This window comes from Saimiri boliviensis, chromosome 3 (assembly GCF_048565385.1).
Source record: "Saimiri boliviensis isolate mSaiBol1 chromosome 3, mSaiBol1.pri, whole genome shotgun sequence".
Classification (NCBI taxonomy): Eukaryota; Metazoa; Chordata; class Mammalia; order Primates; family Cebidae; genus Saimiri; species Saimiri boliviensis.
Window position 1 is genome coordinate 71,074,093 of NC_133451.1, and position 22,431 is coordinate 71,096,523.

Sequence of the window (22,431 nt, forward strand, 5' to 3'; positions counted from 1 at the left end):
TGGGAGGCCAAGGTAAGAGGATTGTTTGAGGCCAGTAGTTCAAGACCAGCCTAGCCAACACATCAAGTCCCTGTCTCTACAAAAAAATAAAATTTGCTGGGCATGATGGCATGCACCTATAGTCCCAGCTACTCAGGAAGATCACTTGAGTCCAGGAGGTGGAGGCTGCAGTGAGCTATGATCATGCTACTGCACTTCAGCCTGCTACTGCAAAAAAAAAAAAAAAAAAAAAAAAAAGTCAAAAGTAGTATGTTCAGACCAGGTGTGATTGCTCAAACCTGTAATCTCAGCACTTCAGGAGGCCAAGGCAGGTGGATCACCTGAGTTTAAGAGTTCAAGACCTGCCTGGCCAACATGGTGAAACCCTGCTTCTACTAAAAATACAAAAATTAGCTGGGCATGGTGGTGGACTAAGACAGGAGAACTGCTTGAACGCGGGAGATGGAGGTTGCAGTGAGCTGAGATTGTGCCATTGGACTCTAGCCTGGATGAGGAGAGTGAAGCTTCGTATCAAAAAAAAAGGTGGTGGGGGAGGGGGGACATGTTCAGACCAAAATTAAGAAGTTGCGAAAGTATCTGTAAAAGGATCACATATCATCTATATAAACCAAGCATATGAGAACTCTTTCATTCAAAGTAACAAATCCTCTAGAGAAAGATTTAGTACGTGTTTAAATGTGAAAAAACTAAAGTAACAATTGAACACTTCATATAAAATCCTTCATCTTTTTCCTTTTCTACCTTGCAATTTCAGGCTCTGCCTCTCTGGTAGTATGTAACAAATCCAATAATTGAGTATTTTTTCAGAAATTTAATATCTGTTTGTTTATATAAACAATCATCTGCATATAAACTAAGAATGCTGAACTACATCAAAAAAAAAAAAAACTAATTCAAAAAATTGGTTTAGAAAACTGAACTTGATAGTATCAAAAACCGAACTAATGAATCCTTTTCACAAAGCTAATTACTTTAGCTTTTTTATTTCTTCAGGAAAGTATTTTAAATTAAGTCTTATACCAAGGCCAGGTGTTATGGCTCACACCTATAATCCCAGCACTTTGGGAGGCCAAGGTAGGAGGGCTGCTTGAGCCCAGGCATTCAAGACCAGCCTAGGCAACATAGTGAGACACTATCCCTACCAAAAAAAAAAAAAAAAAAAAAAAAAAATATATATATATATATATATATATATATACTTTTTTTTTTTTTAATTTTTAATTTTATTTTTTATTTTTTTTAAAGTAGCCAGGCACAGTGGCATGTGTCTGTGAGTGAGCACTAGCTCCACGGGAGGCTTAGGCAGGAGGATCACTTGAGCCTAGGAGGTCAACGAGCCTATAATCATGCCACTGCACTCCAGCCTGGGCGACAAAGCAAGACCCTGTCTCCAATAAAAAAAAGTCTTGTATACAAAGTTTTGAACAATATGAAAGTCTGAGAATAGCTATAACAGCCATCCCTTACTTTTGATCTGAATCAAATTATACCATATTTCAATGTTAGATAAACATAAAAGATGTGTAAAGAGGTGGTAAAACTAGTATGACTATTCTGAGAACCAGGGTTTAGAATGTGTGTAAGCCATATCTAAAATCTACAAGTCTCCATTAAAAACAGTAGAGTAAAACAGAAAAAACTTAGTAACCCAACTGTCTGAGATAAAACTTGATAAAGTATAAAGAAAAGCTCCACCCAGGAAAGGGTTCCAAGGTACCAACATCTTAATTACAAAAGGATTTAAAAGAAAGGTAAGGCCAATGCTGACTCACATTGATGCAAAACACTAGCATTAAACAAAGAGCTAACCCTTAACTTTTTGGCATGAATAAAATGCCTACAAAGGTATCCACTCTACTTATACAAATGACTGCCAAGAAGGTGGCGCTTTGTATTGAGCAGAAAGGTTAGCTCCTAAAATAGTTGATTAAAAGGATAAAGAACAAGAGAACTTACAATTGCTTTGAGTCAAGCTGGGTTCCAGGAAAAGGATACTCTGAGCCTATGTGAAAGCAAAAACCAGCCATTGAAAAATATAGACACCCAGATTTTGCCAGCAGAAGGTAGACTATTGTTCATTATTTCCCACAAAGGTAGCAGAGCCTTTAACTTTGATTCCTAAGTTATCCTGGTAAATAGATAACTCTGCAAGAGCAACAAAGCAAACTAAATATAATGCTCTTCCCAATTTCAATCCTGCAGTCACAATGCCAACTTCACAAACTCATCAGAGGTCACAGAGGAGCTCATTTCCTGTTTTGTTACTTAAAACTCATTACCTTCCTCCTGAGCTAACCAATACAGAAGAATTTCCTCCTCTTTGTTTTGAAGATGACAGAATAATGACAGTATGCATACAACGTACTAAAAAAAATTTTTTTTAGTTAGTTACTAAGAGTCAAGGAATAGAATTTGATATCATTTTCTAAAACCCAATTGAGCACAATCCATGTGTATTATTACTCCACTTGAGGAAGAGTTATTTATCTCTTAACAAATTTTAGAACCTTTATTTTGAAGTTATTTTACTAAAAGACAAAAAAGTAACAGGGCGAGAATGTAACATTTTATAAATATTTATCAAAAACCCATTATAAGTCATGTACTCTGTATGTGCCTGGAGTCCCAACTACTCACAGGCTGAGGCCACAGGACTGCTTGAAGTCAGAAGCCCGAGGCTATAGTTAATTATGGTTGCATTTGTGGATAGCCACTGTACTCCAGCCTGGGCAACACAGCAAAAACTATGTCCCCCTGCCCTAAAGACCTTATAGTACAGGAAACAAGATGAGAAAAATGTAAATAATGGCTACTAGATTTTAAACATTAATTTCCCATTTCTTTCTAAAATGTATTTAAAGTTGTTTCCACAAAAGAAATATAACGCTGTTAATAAATAACTGTAATTTAGTGAAGAATGTGTGTAAATTCTATTAAAGTCCATTAAAAAGCTACTAAGAAGATTCCAATGGAACAACAGCTCTAAATTAGGTTGATAAAAAATTGTAAGGTGTGTTACAAACATTTTAATGTGTAACTATTAATAGTAAAAATTACCTAAATTTATGTACAATTTATACAATATAAATATACGGTATGTCAGCACTCACTATCCTCTTACCAGCATCCCAGCAGTAAGAAAAAAGAGTAGAGTTACAACTATTTCTCCCAGGTATTACAAATCATGATGGATATATGTTGCATGTGCACATATCCTTTATGTATGTTATATAGGTTTTGGTTCTCTTTGTATTAAAATATGGCTATCTCTTATACTACTAAAAAATGTTTTCATTAAACATAAATGACTTCCTAATTACTAAATGAATTTTCAATCTTTTCAGCCAGTACTTATCCCACACGGCTTCTCTGGCTTTGAAAACTAAGGACAACACTATTTCTTGAAACTTTCCTCTCCCTTATCTTCCGGACCAGATTTTACATAAACTGACAGAGAAAAGAAAACATGCGCTGAATGAATATCCAGTATGTGCCCAGATGGTATGCTAGAGAGTTTATCAAAATTATAGATTCTAACTACCAACTATCATTTTACAGATGAGGAAGCTGAGAAATACAGAGAAGTTGTGCAGACATCTAACACCTCACAGCTAGTAAGTGGCTAGACTGGAATTTGAACATAGTTAAGACCAACTACAAAATCCAAGCTTCTACTAAATCACGCCAAATTTTAGACATTCCCATAAGGAAATGCAGAAAAAGTATTTTATAATCTTGGGGTACAGAAAACTTATTCTAAGTAAGGCAGAGGCCTTTTATAAAGAATGATAGGGCCAGGTGCAGTGGCACATGCTAGTAATCCCAGCACTTTGGGGGGTCCGAGGCAGCCGCATCACCTGAGGTCAGGAGTTTGAGACCAGTCTGACCAACATGGAGGAAACCCCATCTCTAACTAAAAATACAAATTAGCCGGGCATGGTGGCACATGCTTGTAATCCCAGCTACTCAGGAGGCTGAGACAGGAGAATTGCTTGAACTCCGGAGGCAGAGGTTGTGGTGAGCCAAGATTGGGCCACTGTACTCCAGCCTGGGCAACAAGAATGAAACTTTGCCTCAAAAAAAAAAAAAAATTAAAAATTAAAAAAAAAACGATAAACTGTTTTAAAAATTTAATGTCTATAAGGCAAAGAACAAAGTCATAAAGTCAAAATATAAACAAGAAACTAGAAAAAAGTCTCTTCAATACTGATGAGAAACAAGGTAATGTTTCTAATATATAAATACCTCTTAGCAAAGTAAGTAATAAGAAAAAAATAGACACCCAATAGAAAAATTTAGGGTGAAGGGCATGATCAGGCAAATCACAAAAGAATGCAGTGGCCAAGGAAAAATGTGAAAAAGAATTACCTCCACTACAGTCAAAAAATTCCAAAATCTAAAATATATATGACTTTTTGTTATCAAAATGACAAAAATTAATAAGTGAATATGAGTTTGGGAAAATAGGCATACATCACCCAATTGTTGGGAGCAAAATCTTATAAAACATTTCTAAAGGGCAATGTGGCAAGATGTATCAAATCTTAAATGTGTAATTATTTTGATTCAGCAATTCCTTTCCTAAAAATTCTTATTTTTAAAAAGTGTGCAAAGGTGTACATAGAAGTTTTTTCACTGAATTAGTATTGATAATCATCAAAAATACAGAAATAAATTGTCAATCAGCCGGGTGTGGTGGCTCATGCCCGTAATCCAAATACTTTGGGAGACCAAGGCAGTTGCATCACAAGGTCAGGAGATCGAAAACATCTTGGCCAACATGGTGAAACCCCATGTCTACTTAAAGAAAAAAAAATTAGCTGGGTGTGGTGGCACACACCTATAGTCCCAGCTACTCAGGAGGCTGAGGCAGGAGAATTGCTTGAACCCGGGAAACTGAGGTTGCGTGAGCCGAGATCACACCATTGCACTCTAGCCTGGGCAATAAGAGCAAAACGCCTTCTCTAAAAAAAAAAAAAAAAAAAAAAAAAAAAAAGCATAAGGTATGTTTCTACTGTGGAAAATCTGTCAGGTCCCCAAAAAGTTAAACACAGAAATACATAAGACCCAGCAATTCCATTCCTATGTATATACCCAAGAAAAATGAAAACATACATCCTCACAAAAACATACACATGAAGAAAAAAAGAAACATAATAATCAAGTATGTATATTGTTTACCCATAAAAAGGAATGTTACATGCTACGACATGAATCTTGAAAATATGCTAAGTAAAAAAAGCATACACAAAAGATCATATATTATATGATTCTATTTATATTAAATCCTAGAAGAAACAAATCCATAGAGAAAAAAGTAGAGTGGAAACTATCAATGGATGGGGGAACTGAAACTAACTGATATTAAGTATGAGGTTTCTTTTGTGGGTTATGGAAATGTTCTGGAATTCACTAGTAGTGGTGGTTCACAACACAGTGAATGTAGTAAAACCACTGAAATACACACTTTAAAATGGTGAACATTTGTTGTTATGTAATACATATCTCAAATTTTTATCCTAATTTTTTAAAGCATGAGGTATATCTATTAATGAAAAAAAGATCATGTTTTCAAATGAAGAAAAGCAAATTTTAAAAAAGTATATACAGTATGAATCATCTCTGTTATGTTTTTGTGGTTATGTATTGCCCAGAAACAGATAACAGTACTACTGCTGAGCCTTGAACAACATGGGTTTGAACTGCAGAGGTTCACTCATATGTGTACTTTTTTCAGCCAAACACAGATGGAAAATACAGCACTCGTGAGATGAGAAACCCACGTATGCAGAGGGCCAATTTTTCTTATGTATACGTGGTAAGACTTCAGTATTATGCATAGACTTAGGCATGCACAAGGGTCATGGAACCAATCCCCTCTATACCGAGAGACTACTGTATATATTATATTACTAACAAGCTTGATCTCCAAGAAGCCGGATAACCAGAAAACTATGTATTTTAGTATCATCTGAATTTTTTTTTTTACAAAAAGCATATATTCAAAACAGACATGATGCAATAAAAATACTACCATCTGCAAAGAAAAGTACATTACTATGACAAAAATATACAGATGAGAGTAAAACAGGAGACAATACAAGCAAAGATAATTAACATGAGTTCCATAAATCGAACCTGTGAATGTATATAGAAAAAAATTACATCACTATTTTTACTAATTTCCAAAATTTTCACACAAACCTCAACAATCTATCATAATAGTATTAACAGTACCTGTGATTTCTGTCACTAACAGAATTACATTGTCATTTCATATTATAGTTGTTACAGAAATCTCAAAATATCTATGTGTACCAGTACTCCAAAATTATGGTAATTAGACTCATTGCTAGATGTTACTTAACCATATTAACAGAGAAGCATATATATTACTGTATCACAAATTAGTTTGTTTTATATATTTTGGCATTTCAATATAACAAGTTCCTTTTAAGTCCTACTAACTTTCTTTCACTCACTTAAAATTGTTATACTACAAAGAATTCACAGCCTTCTCCAGACTGCCAAAAGGTCCACAGCACCAAAGATTAAGAATTCATGAATTAGCAGCAGAAAGGAAAACCAATCATGAGGATATTCTACTTATGCAAGCATGAAGTAAGTAGAGCCCAAATTCAGGCAACAATAGAAATCACTCCAATAAAATTCACAGCAATCAATTTAATTAACACAAAATATACAGTATCTTTCCTTGACCTGCCTCTTCCATTTTTCTTATTTGTCTCTGACTTCCTCATATTCAATCATTAATTTCACTTGAAAGCTTTTTTCCATCCCAACCAACATAGATCTATTTCTTATCACTTTATATTTTAACTTCTTTTAAAAGGCCTCCTTCTTCCCAGTCTCATCTCCCCAGCTGATTCCAAATATCTCAACTAGATTAATCTTCTTAAAAAATTAATTTCAGGCCAGGCACAGTGGCTCATGCCTGTAATCTCAGCACTTTGGGAGGCCAAGGCAGGTGGATCACTTGAGGTCGGCAGTTCAAGACCAGCCTGACCAACATGGAGAAACTCCGTCTATACTAAAAATACAAAATTAGCGAGGCGTGGTGGTGCATGACCATAATCTCAGCTACTCGGGAGGCTGAGGGAGGAGAATCGTTTGAACCCAGGAGGCAGAGGTTGCAGTGAGCCAAGATCGCACCATCGTACTCCAGCCTAGGCATAAGAGTGAAATTCCACCTCAAAAAAAAAAAAAAAAAAGATACTAATTTCAAACTGTCACCTGCCACCAACCTGCTCAAAATCATTCCATGGCCCCCAATGTCTTCTGTAGTAGTATTAATAATTATGATATTCCAGAGCTACATCTGGCAGTATCTATTAATCAAAACAATTATATAGGTAATGAATGTTCTATAAAATATCTAAAGCAATATTACAATATAAAATTTGTGCATTAATAAGAGACCTGAGGTTTTGAATTTAAAAACCACTTGCTGCTCTAGAGTTGAAATATTTGTATAAATGACTCCAGAACAAAATTAAAATTCCTTACCCAGGTATTCAAGCTCCCCTCCATGATCTTGCTTCAATTTGCCTTATTAACCTCATGTTCCCACTCAAGCCCTAGAAGTTAATGGGAAATAACTTACTTTCCCACTCACCACCCTTGAACCTGGACTCATTTTTCTGCAACTATAGATCTGTTGATATTATTTCCATGTCTGTAACGCCATTTAATTATTCATTCATTTAATAAACATTTTCCGATTCCCTACTACACGCCAAACACTGTATTAAGCCCTACTATGTATCAAACACTTAAGCTACAGAGGTGAGGCATGGATCATCTGTGCCCTTAAAAATCTCACAGTTTAAGGCTACAGTGAGAGGATCTGTTGAGCTCAGGAGTTCAAGGCCAGACTGGGCAACATAGCAAGATCTCCAACTCTTAAAAAAAAAAAAAAAAAAAAACCCCTCACAGTCTAATGCAAAGTAGAGACATAAACCAAAGTTAAACACAAGACAATGTGTAAGTGTTATGAATGAAAACGCACAGAATGCTAGAGGAGCACAGAAAAGATCATAAAGCAAAGACTGGAAGTACCAAGTAAGGTTTCCCAGAGTAGGGAGTACCAGAAGTAGATTACTAAAGAAATCAGTGAGGTCATAAAGTATAAAGTATTGTAGGCATATATAGGCTATAAGTCATTCACTACAGCTAAGCCAGGGAATACGTGAGAGAAAGATGTAACAAATATGAAAACTAGAAAAGCAAGCAAAGACAAGATCAACATGGCCCTTACATATACTAAGAAATGCTGAGTGTGGTGACTCACGTCTGTAATCCCAGCACTTTATGGGGTCAAGGTGGGAGAATCACAAGATCAGGGGTTTGAGACCAGTCTGGCCAACATAGTGAAACCTGTCTCTACTAAAAACACAAAAAATTAGCCGGGCATGGTGGCATGTGCCTGTAATCCCAGCTACTTATGAGGCTGAGGCAGGAGAATCACTTGAACCCAGGAGGCAGAGGTTGCAGTGAGCCAAGACTGTGCCTCTGTACTCCAGCCTGGGCAACAGTGCAAGACTTTGTCTCAATAATAATAATAATAATAATAATAATGCTAAGAAATTTGCATCTTATTTAAAAGTAATAGGAAGCAGCAAGATATCCTGGAAAGTACACAAGTTTGGGGATTCCAATGACCTCAATCTGTCACTTACTTGACCTTCATCAAATCTGCCTCTCTAAGCTTCAGTTTCCTCAACTGTAAAGCAGAAATTAATAACATAAATTTTACCAGGATTGTCACAGGAAGAAATGAGTTAGTTCAGGTAAATCTCTTAGCACAGGAGTCAGTCAATAAACCGCATCCAGCCTGATTTGACAGCAATGAATAGTTTTTATATTTTTAAAGAATTATTAAAAAAGAATTACAACAACAAAACATAAAGAATTGTTAAAAAAACAAAAAATTTCAGCAAAAAGAATATGCAACAGAGATAATACATGACCTAAAAAGCCAAAGTATTTACATCTGTTCCTTTACAGAAAAAAGCTCGCTAGGCCTGACATGGTGGCTCATGCCCGTAATCTCAAAAGTTTGGGAGGCCGAGGCAGGTGGATCATTTGAGGTGAGGAGTTCAAGACTAGCTTGACCAACATGGTGAAACCCCAACTCCACTAAAAATACAAAAATTAGCCAGGTGTGGTGGTGTGTGTCTGTAACCTCAGCTTCTCAGGAGCCTGAAGCAGGAGAATCACTTGAACCTGAGAGGCAGAGGTTACACCAAGATTGTACCACTGCACTCCAGCCTGAGTGACAGTGAGACTCCACCACTGAAAGAAGAGAAAAGAGAAAGAAGAGAAAAGCAGAGAAAAAAAAGAAAAAAGAAAAGAAACTTGCTGTCTCCTATCCTAGCCCATAGGTAACCAGAAAATAGAAACTGTTATTATGAAATGATTATAAGTAGAGAATTTAAGCAATGTAGGAAGAATTTTACAAGGATTTCTCTGGTGACAATGTATACAAAGGAAAAGATGTTAAAGGAGATATAATGGAAGTTGCAGACTAGCAAGATATTGAGGTAGTCTATTAATTTTTTCCCTGCCTTTCTTCTCATCATAAAGGTAAGGGCAACATCTATCTCCTCTCTTATTTTTCCCTGTAGATTAAAATCTTTATGTACTCTGTATGCTATAGCACTTAATGTTAGTCACTTGGCATATTCTACCTTCACTTGTTTACGAAATCCAGACTTAAAGGTCTGATAAGCGTAAGCATTACAGTATAAAACTAAGTCTTTTAAAGTCAAACAGATCTGGTTGTAATTTTGGGCATGTTAACTAACTTCTTTCCTAATACGAAACAGTAATAGAGTACATGCATTGTTTTTTAGGTTTTTTTTTTTATTATGAAGGTGCCAGGTAATGTTCTAAACACTTTGCAGTATTACATCATTTAATCCTCACGCAACTCTAAGAGATAAGAAATATTATCTCCCTATTATAGATGAGAAAACTGAAGCATGGAGAAGTTCAATGAGTTTCCAGAGAGCTAGAAAGTGGAGGATTCAAGGCTCATTTTTTTAACCAGCTTCAGGATAAGAATCATACTGCCTCTCTGACAGGATTTTCAGGAAGGCTAATTTAAATTACACATTTAAAGGGAAAGAGGGGAGTGGCTTTTCACATTCCTTGATACTCAGTAGTCAAATAAGTATTAGTTCCATTTCCCGATAGAAAGATTATTCTACATTTCTTTTTAATCCCCAGAACCCTGAATACAATAGTCTATAACAAATAGAAGCTTAATAAACAGTAATTAATAGGTTATACTTTTGATGATTCAGATTCTTATAGTGTTTCAAGGCTACCATTCTATACATAACTGACATTATGTTGTTTCATAAAATTATATGTAGATGTTGCAGAAGAGTGTACCAAATATGAACCTATACAAGAACATACCCTGTAAGTGATTTCTGGGTTTTGCTTTGTTAAATATAATAAACATTATGATCAGAAAGCAATGGATATATGAAATAGCAACAAAGTCTTCGTATAGAGAGACATTAAGGCTGGTATATACTAAATTTAGTTCTATTCTTTTAGCAGTATTTGTAGCTGGTATTATATAACTAATTTATGTTACTCATTCAGGAAAACTAAGTAATATGGGAAAGGGAAAAATAGAGTATACACTTTAAGATTACAGAGGTAGGTTCTCTGCAAAAGATTAATATAAGGAACATAAAGTGTTTACATCTCTATTTTGTGTCAGCAATTTCAATTGTTAATAAATGAAAACAGTATTTGAAAGCCTAAAATTGCCAGGTATTTATTCAGTACAAATGATGAGTCTCTAATAGAGCAAAACAAACTACTTACTTCTTTTAAAATAATTATAAATTTTATCTGTACCAAAATTTTAAAGTGGACTAAAAAGAATTAATGAAAACTAATAATCCTGCTACAAAAAAGAATACAAAACAAAAATTTTGTTAACAGAAATATTCTTAGCTAAACTCAAAGTTATCTTAACTTCTGAGAGAAATATGTGAAGGACAAAAATTAAAATTTTTTCAAATATTTATCTAATCAACATGTGGCTGCATGGGAACACAATTAAAATTTCTAAAAGTAAACAGAGTAATCGCCACATCAAAGTGAAACACAACTTTACCTTTCTGAACAAAGTTTCCTATGAAATTTGTTAAATTTGTTAGAAAATTATAAAGAAAACATATAGAAACAAAGCTACTGATGTGGAAATGTTTAGGGTGGGGGAACATCAACTGAGAGCTAGATTCAAAGTACATTAAACATAAAATTTTTTATTAACCACAACCCCAATATGGCAAGGGTTGTTTACTTTTTAAATTTTTAAAATTGGAACATAATTGTATATATGTATGTGGTACACAGTGATGTTTCTGCACATACAATGTATAGCGATCAGATGAAGGTAATTAACATATCAATCATCTCAAATATTTATCATTTCTTTGCATTTGGAACATTCAGTATTTTCCTTCTATCTATTTGAAACTACCTAATAATATTGTTAACTATAGTAATTCTACAGTGCTATAGAGCACTAGAACTTACTTCCCCATCTAGTTGTAATTTTGTATCCTTTAACAATCTCTCTTTCTAGCCCCCTTTCCCCCTGTCCTTCCCAGCCTCTAGAATCCTCTTTTCTACTTTTTATTTCTATGAGATCAACTTTTTTTGGCTTCTACCTGTAAGTGACAATATGTGGTGTTTTACCTTTATGTTCCCGGCTTATTCCACTTAAGACAGTGTCCTCCAGTTCCATCCAAGTTGCCAAGAATGACAGGATTTCATTTTTTTTGAAGATGGATTTAATTCTTTATGGCTGAAGTAGTCCATTGTGTTCATTTCTTTTTAAGTTCATGGTTAGCACTTCATTATGATTTGGTTTCCTCTCTGATGCCCTCCAAAGCTAGCTATCAAGCTACTCAAGAAGAAATTCTCCACACAATTTTTATTAAATACTTTTCAAAAGAAACAATACTTTCCACTGCTTAAAAAAACCTGAATCATTCAGATCATCAGTAAAAGATTAAGTCCTCTCCAAATGTGCATGTAGAGTGATGGGAAGATGATTAAAGACCAAGAAAGGAGTGGGGAAGGAAGGAAGGAAAAAAGGGAGAAAAGAGGAAGATCAGCCCCTCTTCCTCCAGCAAGTTAAACATCATTATCTGCCACTTATTAACTGACACAGCATCTTTGCTTTTCTAATCCACATTTCATACTTCCCTCAAAACTCAGTCCTAACACACACACACACACACACACACACACACACTCTCTCTCTCTCTCTCTCTCTCTCTCTCTCTCCTCTCTCTCTCTCTCTCTTTCTCTGAACAAACTAGGAAATGAACTTCCTCAACCTGATAAAGGCTATTAATGAAAAATTTACAGCTCACTACCTTCTGCACACTGACTATCTATGGGCTAGCCCTTCTCCACAAGGAGCAGTTAAAAAAACAGTAGCTAACATCATACTTAATGGTAGAAGACTGAATGTTTTCCCCCTAAGATTGGGAACAAGACAAGAATTTGCTGCAAGTCAAGTGTCTTCTCTTGACACTTATTTTCAATAATGTTCTGGAGGTTCTACCCAGGGCAATTAAGCAAGAAAATAAACTAAAATGCATCCATATTGGAAAAACAGAATTGAAAATTCATTTGTTTGCAGGTGACATGTTATCTGTATGTAGAAAATCCTATGGAATCTATTTAAATTAAATTCTTAGAACTAAGAAATTCAGCAAGGATGCAGGGTACAAGATCAACACATATAAATCAAGTGCATTTTTATACACGTGCTATGCAAAAAAAAAACCCCAATTTTTTAAAATTCCATTTACAATATCACCTAAAAGAAAAAGGCCAGGCATGGTGGCTCACATCTGTAATCCCAGCACTCCCCCTGAAGGCCGAGGCAAACAGATCACAAGGTCTGGAGTTCAAGACCAGCCTGGCCAATATGGTGAAACCCCATCTGTAATAAAAATACAAAAATCAGCTGGGTGTGGTGGCAGTCACCTGTAATCCTAGCTACTCGGGAGGATGAGGCAGGGGAATTGCTTGAACCCAGGAGGAGGAAGTTGCAGTAAGCTGAGATCACACAACTGCATTCCAGCCTGGGTGACAGAAAGAGACTATGTCTCAAAAAAATAAAGTAAGATAAAATATTTGGGAAGAAATGCAGCAACAGAAGTATGAAACTTACATTCTGAAAACTATGAAACACTGTTGACACCTGAAGATAAATAAACAGAAAAACATCCCATGTTCATGGACAGGAAGCCTTAATATTTAGATGGTAGTGGTCCCAAAACTGATGTACAGATTTAACACAATCCCTATCAAAATTCCAACGGACTTCTTTGCAGAAGCTGGTCCTAAAATTGATACGGAAATACAAGAGACTCAGCCAAAACAATCTTAAAAAAGAAAAAAAGAGTCTTTCTTTTTTTCTTCTCAAAAAGAAAAAGTTTGAGAGGTTTGAGGACTCAGACTTCTCAATTACAAAGCTACAGCAGTTAAGATCATACATATATGGATAAGGATATACATATAAATCAAGGGCATAAAATTAGAAGCCCAGAAATAAATCCTCACACTTACAGTTAATTAATATTGGACAGGGGTGATGACCCAATTCAATGGAAAAAGAATAGTTTTTTCATAAATAATACTGGGGAAACTGAATATCCACATGTAAAGAAATATTAGACCTCTACAACAGACCATATACAGAAATTAACTCAAAACGGATCAAAGTCTAAATGGAAGAGTTAAGACTATAAGACTGTCAGGACAAAACACAGAGGTAAATCTCTGTGGCCTTAGATTAGGCAATGATTTCTTAGATATGACACCAAAAGCACAGCAAAAATAATAACAATTTCACTTCATCAAGCTAAAAACATTTGTTCCTCAAATGACACCACCAGGAAAATAAAAAGATAACTTACAAAACGGGGGAAAATGTTTGCAAATTATATATAAGGGACACATCTAGAGAATATAAAAGACTCTTACAGCTCGATAATTTTAAAAACTCATTTTAAAAATGGGCAAAGAATTTGAGTCTTTTCACATATTCCTTTGCAAAGAGGATATACAAATGGCCAATAGCACATAAAAAGCATCATTAGCCATCAGTGAAATGCAAATCAAACCCAGGATCAAATCACACCCACCAGGAGAGCTAAGATCAAAAAAGGATGTAATAACAATTACTGGCATGAAGTAGATATATTAGAGCTCTCATACACTGCTGGTAGAAATGTAAAATACTGAGGCTGCTTTGGAAAAACAGTTTAGAAGTTCCTCAAAAGTTTAAACATAAAGTGGCATATGTTCCAGCAATTCCATTCTTAGGTACACACCCAAAAGAATTCAAAACATACATACATAAGAACTTGTACATGAATGTTCACAGTGGCAAGATTTATAAATAGCCGAAAAGTTGGAACAACTCAAATGTCCATCAGCTGATGAATAAATAAATGTATATTCTTACAGTGGCATACTATTCAGCCATTACAAGAATGAAGTACTTGCTATGACACGGATGAACCGTGAAAACATAGTAAGTGAAAGATGCCTACCATAAAAGACCATATTATAATAAGATTGCATTTGTACAAAATGTCCAAAATTGGCCAAATAGAGAAAGGAGATAGTAATTGCCTAGAACTATGGGCATAAGAGAATGAAGGGTGACTCTTAAAAGGATATAGGATTTATATTTTAAGTGATGAAAATGTTCTAAAATCAATTATGCTAACGGTTGCACAATTGTGAATATACTAAAAACTACTGAGTTGTATACTTTAAATGGATTACTTCTAAGGTATCTAAATTATACCTCATAAAAGTGGTCCAAAAAAAACAAGCAACTCTGTAAGTGATTCCTGACCCAACTGACATTCCATTTTGTTACTCCCTCTTAGAACGTCTATAAATTTTATATCATATTGACTTGCACTAGTTCATTTGTTTTGAAATATCTAAATTAGATGCTTTATCTCCCTTATTGACAAACTTTAAGCTTTGCTAGAGTCTCTTCTACTTCTTTTATACTTCTCTTTAGAACTGGGTACAATAATGGGTACGGAATGGGTCATCAGATTAGGTTTTTAATTTTCAAGATGCAAAATATTAGAAGTATTTACCATGGAGAAATTAACCAGACTACTCCAAAATCTTCCTTTTGGGAAATTAAGAGATTATATATAACTCCCAGAGATGCCTAACCAAACTCTTAGAATAAAAATAAATAAAGGTGACACAGAGCTGAGGTTTCACATAATAATAATGCTGGGCAATGAAAGAATAAATTGTGGACAGGCACAGTGGCTTACACCTGTAATCCCAGCACTTTGGGAGGCCAAGACAAGCGGATCGCCAGGTCAGGAGTTCAAGACCAGCCTGACCATCATGGTGAAACCTCGTCTCTATTAAAAAAATTTTTTAAATAAAGAATAAACTGTAATTCAATGAAAATTAAAGTTGTCCGGTTAAAAAATTCCATTTACTGTATTAGAGGTCCAGTGTTAGTGCAGTTAGTAAAAGAAAGTTGTAGTATTTTCATCAGGAAGCATGAGCACAAATTAATAATTAAGCTTTTGTTGTTTACTCGATGATCTTACTGTTTTCTGGTTTAAGGGTCACACATAATTAATTTTAATAACTTTAGAATTACAAAAACTGCAGCAGCAAACAAGAGAATATGGAAGGTCCACCTAAATGAGATTTCCTCAAAGTAGTAGTAGTAGTAGCAGTAGTAGTAGTAGTAATTATCATCATCATCATCATCATCATCATCATCATCTATCCCAATAGCAGAGGAAGAAAATTCAAAAAATGTGTTTCCTATGAAACTATACCCAGAAACTGAAATTCAGAGTTTTGTCCTACTGATCTGAATTGATTTCAAAACACAAAGAGAAATAACTCAAACTGCCAGAACTCATTAAACCACAATGACAATTGATAACTGGATAGTACAGGAGAGACCCACTAAAGGTTATAGAATCCAACTCTAATGTTCTCTGAAAAAATTTGCATCTATAAATAGCTACGGAAATTCACTTATCATTTAAGCCCCTCAACGATGAGAGCTTCCCTCTCCCACTCCTGTGACTCTTACTCTTTTCTCTTTTCTCCTCTCCCTACCACTCTCCACTCACACACAATTTTATTCTTTGAAGATGGAAAGCAAATCTTAAAGATCATAATTCATCTTTTGGATGTAATTTCATAAATACATGCTAACATCTAAAATAACACCATGAAATGCCCCTTGCAGCAGAGATGGCCAAGCTTTCCACCAGCCAGGGACATTTCCCACCCCCCTTGCATTCAAATGAGACTCTGTGACAAATCTTGCCAATGAAATTTAGAGGAATGTTTATCATTTAAGTCTAGAGTTTCTTTTCTTTTCTTTTTTTTTTTTTTTTGAGATGGAGTTTCACTCTTGCTACCCAGTCTGGAGTGCAATGGCACGATCTCAGCTCACCACAACCTCCGCCTCCCGGGTTCAAGCAATTCTCCTACCTCAACCTCCCGAGCAGTTGGGACTACAGGTGTGCGCCACCATGCCCAGCTAATTTTTTTGTATTTTCAGTAGAGATGGGGTTTCGCCATGCTGACGAGAATGGTCTCGATCTCTTGACCTCAGGATCCACCCACCTTGGCCTCCCAAAGTGCTGGGATTATAGGCGTGAGCCACTGCACCCGGCCTAGAGTTTCTCAAGAAATGGTCTTCTGGCAATCGGCAGGACTCCAAGGACCTAAGGAATGGTGGAGTCACAAGATATAAGTTGTATGAGTCCCCAAATTACAACATGGAGGAAAGCCACAACAAACCTGCTAACCAGTGCCACCTGCACTGGAACTGTCATGAAAGCAAGTAAACTTCTTTGTATTATGCCACTGAAATTTTGGAATGTATTTATTACTCTAATTAGCATTACCCAAAGTAATACATGCAGTAATTCCTAAGTATTCCAATTCCCCCTAATTAAAGACATTAATAACAGATACTTTGGAAAGATTGCTTAAAAGCCCATTTAAGTAACATGAAATTTTAAAACCTAAACAACGTTCCACCTTGACTTTGTTGTAACATAATTCCTTTAGTCTAAATAATAGCCTTAGTACTTGCACTTCATATCCAAATACCTTTATAGTTCAGTATCATCTGTTTTCATGATTATTACGAAGAAATGTTCTTCCTAATTCTCCCAAATAAAAAAAAAATGAACTCTTTTAAAATAATTCATAAAGTCCAATGAAAATTACAATACCAAATACGAGCAAATTCATTTCTATTTCATTGTTTCTAAGGTATTAAAAAGTATTTTTTATAAAGGTAAGAATTTTTCCATAAATATAACCACATGGAAGAAGGTTCTATTCAATGTAAATACACACTCCTACAACACACACTTTTAAAAAATCACATTTTGCATTCTAATAAGTTATTTATAAAACTTCAAGCCCCTCAATGATGAGAGCTTCCCTCTCCCGACCCTGTGACTCTTACCCTCACAGAAATTTTTATATATAAATATGCATAAAAGTTATACTAAATGTGTTGAAATTTTAGTTTGAATTTTAAAAAATAAGATTTTTTCTTATCATTATTGATACAAATAAATTACATAAGCCCTACTGGGAAACCTTGTATTTGTAAATAGGGACATGACAAATTTAAACCAATGAAACTCCCACATTCTCTTTGTCCTGTTTTTACCCAAAACAAAAAGAAGCCTTAAATTTACCTTTCTGTTGTATTTACCTTAAATTCCATACCTCTCCATAACATTTTTTGCACACATCACAGTTAAAATTTAATGAACACATTTCCTACTCCAGGCAAAATAATAAAAATGGAAAGTTATTGAAAGTTAAGTTGACAGAGGATTTTAGCTTCTATTCAGAAAAATATTCTAAGAGGTTTTATTTATCAAAATCAGTCAACATGAGCTAGCATTTTTTGTAGCATTTAACTTTGAGTATCTATATAAACTTTGGTTCCTCGATCTTTTTTAATGTTTAACTGTATGGAAACATGTATGTGTTATATAGAGGTTGATTTTTTTTTTAGGGCTACAAAGAAAAAATTATAAAGAATAATGAAACTGAGAGATGATCTATTTGAAAACATGAAAAGATTATTTTTATTTTTAACTAGGCTATTTTAATGACCATTTTTATTTCTAGAAAAAAAGGCTTCCCATATACATTAAAGTTGTTTATATATACCTTTTGTATACTGAAGGACTCTGAAAGATTTTTTAAAATCTTATAGTTACTTAACATTGCTCTAAATAATGAATCCGTATTCGTGCTTTCAAAGGCTCTTCAATGCCCATAGTCAGGGCTGGAGGAGACAGAACTAAATTTAATTAAGCATCTACTATATGCCAAACGTATGTTTTCACATTCTAGTCTCAAAACGACCTTACTATAAAGGTATTAGCGCTCTGTGACTGATAAAACTGTGGCTTACAGATAGTAGATACGTTGCTTAAGGTCAAACAGCTAAGAAAAATGACACAGCTGGGATGCTAACTTAAGTCTGTAAAACAAGTCCTTTTCTCCACTACGTGTCTTAAATGTTTTTCCAGGAGTGGTAATAAGAAAACGGCCCTTTGCCCCTCCTTCTCTTCCCTCCATTTCCCAATGAACAGCATACAGTATTTCTTTGTGAGACCAGGTGCAAAGAGCAATCTCTGGTCATGACACAGAGCACGGCCTACAAGGATAGAATCTGTATTATGATTTTATCCTTAGTAGGATTCTAACTAAATGATCTAACCACATACAAATGTAATGAGGTTGGAGTAGAAACGTACATTAGCAAATAATTATCCAAAGTCCATTTGTAATTGGTTCTGAAATGCACTGTACACCTATTGGCAGCAGGTTCATCTTTACAACTGAATTTTGCTTAGACTGTTCTCAAAATAGCTTTCCAGGAGCACATACTGAGTAGACAACAGAGGCTGCTTGATCTAGTTTTTGGAGACTGAGGAAAACGTGTTTGTCGTGCCTATCTTGATTGACAAGATAAATAGAGGCAATACGGTAAAATGTAACACCGTGCTTCCAATGTGTACAAACGGCTCAGCTAAACTCCTTGTACACAATCCACCTAAACGTTTAGTTTAAGCTCAATACCCGCCGAGTTAAGGAGGATGACAGCACCAGTAACTTCCTCTTCCTCGCCCAGCTCCTCAGCTCGGCGCGTACACGCCTTTCCCCCTAGGAGGCAGGATAAAACAACTTCAAATGCACAAAATCCATCCAATCCCACCAACACCAGAGGCCAGGGAAGCCAGTTTCCCTTTCTTCCTCGGCCCTTCCAAGAAAATGTTTGTCTAATTTAAAAACAGAAATCATACCAACGACAAAGTATTTGCAACAAAAATCCGAAATATTTACTCAGTCCTTCCACAAAGCCTTAGCGGAAAGATGAAAAGAAGGGACCTCGACACCACGGATTCCCAAGACTGACTGTTCCGATTCACTTTCCCTCGGGTCCCACAGCGGCCGGGGGAAGGCTTGCAGTCGGAAAGCCAAAATAAGCCTTCCCGTCTCCTCAGGAGACGCGGAGGCGGCCACGGCGACGGCCATCGGCGCGTCCCGCCTCCGACCCTCACCTGCCCAGGCCGGAGGCAGCGACGTGGGCTCGCGCGGGCTCGGCGTCCCGGGAGGCGTCCGGGGAGGCGGGCGGGCGCCCAGGCGGTTAGGCCGCGCTGCAGGCCGGCGCGCTTCCTGCCGCGGCCCGGGGAACGGCGGCCCCCGGAACGGCGGCGCGGCGCCGACCCGCAGCTCTCCCAGCCCCGCTGCCGTGCGTGTGCCGCACTCACTCCGCCCTCAGCGACCGGCTCCCGCCGAGCAGCTCCCACCTGCGAGGCTCGGGAGCCTCGGCCACTTGGCGGGAGGGACACGCCACTCTGGGGTCCCGGGCCGGGCCACCGTCGACACACACACACACACACACACACACACACACACCGGAACCTTCGCCCTCCTCCGAAGGGACGCGGGTCAGCCCCGCCGCCCCCTCCAGTCACCCGACACACACCCACTCGCCGCGGGTCCTCGGGCCGCCTCCCCGCCCGCCAAAGTCCCAACTCGCACACCCACACGCACATTTGTCCCTCTCCCACCTCATTTCCCCGGGGAAGCGCTCCTCTTCCCAACACTCTCGATCCTACTCCGCGGCACAAGAACACTCTACCTCATGCTCTTCCTCTGGCCCAGAAGAAGCAACAGCAGCCATTTCCCCGCGGCAGGGGAAACACACACACACAAACACGCGCGCGCGCGCGCACCAGGCCCCCACAGATGCTTCCCCTGGAGCCGCGGCCGCAGACGCAAACACAAACACTCACGGCGGGCCTCGCTCCCGCCCGCCCCGAGGGGAAGCCGCGGCGGCACACAGGGCCCGGGTCCGGGGCTCGCAGGCGGGCGCGCAGGGAACCGGGCCCGGGGTCGTGGGGGACCCGCGCCCCCTCCTCACCTGCATTCAGCGCGCCGGGGTCCGGGCGGCGGCGGCGGCGGCGGCGACGGGGCGGCTGGTGCTGGTGCTGCGGCGGCGGAGGAGGCGGCGGCGGCGGTGGCGGCGGGGCTGAGGGCAGCAAAGACATGCAGGCAGCCCGCCGGGGGGAGAGGCACCGGCCGGAGGGGATGCGGGGCGGGCGGGCCGGGCCGGGCCGCCTGACGAACCGCAGAGGCGGCGGCGCGGAGGACGGCTGAAGGGAGCGAGAAGGAGACGGACCGGGGGGCGGGAAGAGGGACTAGGGCCGCGCCGCCGGGCTTCGAGGACAGTGACCCCGGGCGCGCAGGAGAGGCCCCGCGGCCGCGGCCGCTGACGCGAAGGCCCCAGCCGAAGGAAGCTGCGCCCCCGCAGGGCCGGAGCCGCGTCTGTTGCCCCGAAAGCCACGCAGAGCCTGGCCTTGGCCTTGGCCTCCTGGCGCTGGGGCTGCCGCCGCTGCGGGGGTTGCCGCTGCGCCGGGTGCTGCTGGGGCCGAGGTTGAACAGAGACGCCTGCGTTCGGTGCCTCCGCTCTCGCTCACACACGTTCACACCCCCGAAGGCCGGGGGAAAGGCGTCCGGGCGATATCCGTATTGAGATTAATAACAAGGTGCAGAGAGTGCGAGAAGGAGGAGGGTTGATTGACGTGGTGGGGCTGGCGGGAGTCAGTCACTCCCGGGTGCGGAGGGTTGGGGTGAGAGGAAGGAGGCGGGGCGGCGGCGGGGCGGAGCTCCAGCGCCGCGCCTTGGCCCCGCCCCCCCGTGCGCCGCGTTGTGTCGCGGTGCCCGCGCGAAGGCCGGGGTCTTGCTGGTTTCCTTTACCCTTGCTGTTTTCTCACTCTTTTTCTGGCTTGAGCGAGAAGCGGGGTGAGAAGACTCGTAGGGCATCAAAAACCCACATCCACAGAGCCTTGGCGGAAGAGACGGGAAACCGCCTCACCCTGGGTTCTTGTGTGGGCGCTGTTTACTGCGCCCTCCTCGCCCGAGGCGACCGGACGGCGAAGCAGAGCGTAGGTCTAGGTGGCTGAGACGCCAGGTGAGGTGAAGTGACCGAGGGAAGTGTTTCCTGACATCTTGGGTGGATTTTTTTTTTTTTTTAACATGTAACATCTGTAAGTTGTAACGTGAAAGGTAAATAAAAGAACCTGTGACGCTCAGCGATAACCCGGTGCTTCTCCCTTCTCGCGGTAGAATTACGTTTGTTTGGTTGTTTATCCATGCCATCTACAGAATGAAGAGATCCAAATGTAAACTAGAAACAGTGCTGTTTACTTGGTGAACGTGGCTGTGATACTTTTAAGTTTCTGGGTTTTGTTTTTGTTTTTGTTTTTTGTGGGGCAGCTTCAGCTTTACTGCCAGCAGTCCAAAAAGCAAATTACACCGGCTGTAGAAGCAGAATACTGACTGCTGTTGCAGTTTTGCACAATTTTCATCTCTTTCTCAATGCATGCCCGGGCTCGTGTATTTACCAGTGTTAGTCAAGGGTATATTAGCAACGTTCAGTACTTTTTCCACTACAGGAGTGTTGTTTAGCACACTAAGCACGTTGCGTTGGTTGCAATTCATCTTAGGCTTTATTACTGAATGTAAAATGCTTTCATCTCTTTGGGGAAAAGGTGCGGTAAAAATGCAAATCATCTTTAGCTAAAACTGAACAGCTGTTACAAGAGTCCACAATTGCAGAACTATTGCACTACTTTCATCTTGGCACCAGAAAGCGTGAATGAGTGAGTGAGTGAGTGAGTGAATGAATGAAAGAAAAAGCCCCTCAGGATGCAAGACCACAGACTCTTTTCTACCTATGTTAGTTTTCCATTTCCCTCCCCAGCAACACCAGCCCCACACCATCTTCTGTAAAAC

At 38.9% G+C, this 22,431-nt stretch overlaps 1 protein-coding gene across 5 annotated transcripts in view; it reads right to left on the reverse strand.

Annotated features, from left to right (window-relative positions):
- CNOT6L (CCR4-NOT transcription complex subunit 6 like) overlaps positions 1 to 21,166 on the reverse strand; it is a 112,423-nt gene extending 91,257 nt beyond the window's left edge. The window contains exons 1-2 of one of the 5 annotated variants that reach the window (XM_074396327.1): positions 20,205 to 20,412; positions 16,714 to 16,814 (exon numbers count right to left, since the gene is read on the reverse strand). Coding sequence is in view for 3 of the 5 variants with exons in the window: in XM_074396325.1 (XP_074252426.1) it covers positions 1,957 to 2,027 (71 nt within the window). In the remaining 2 variants the exon portion in view is untranslated. Of the gene's footprint in view, positions 1 to 1,956; positions 16,815 to 20,204; positions 20,413 to 20,557 lie in introns of those variants that run through there. The other 4 variants (XM_074396325.1, XM_039468394.2, XM_074396326.1 and 1 more) reach the window with 4 other exon arrangements.
- Positions 21,167 to 22,431: the final 1,265 nt, after the last annotated feature.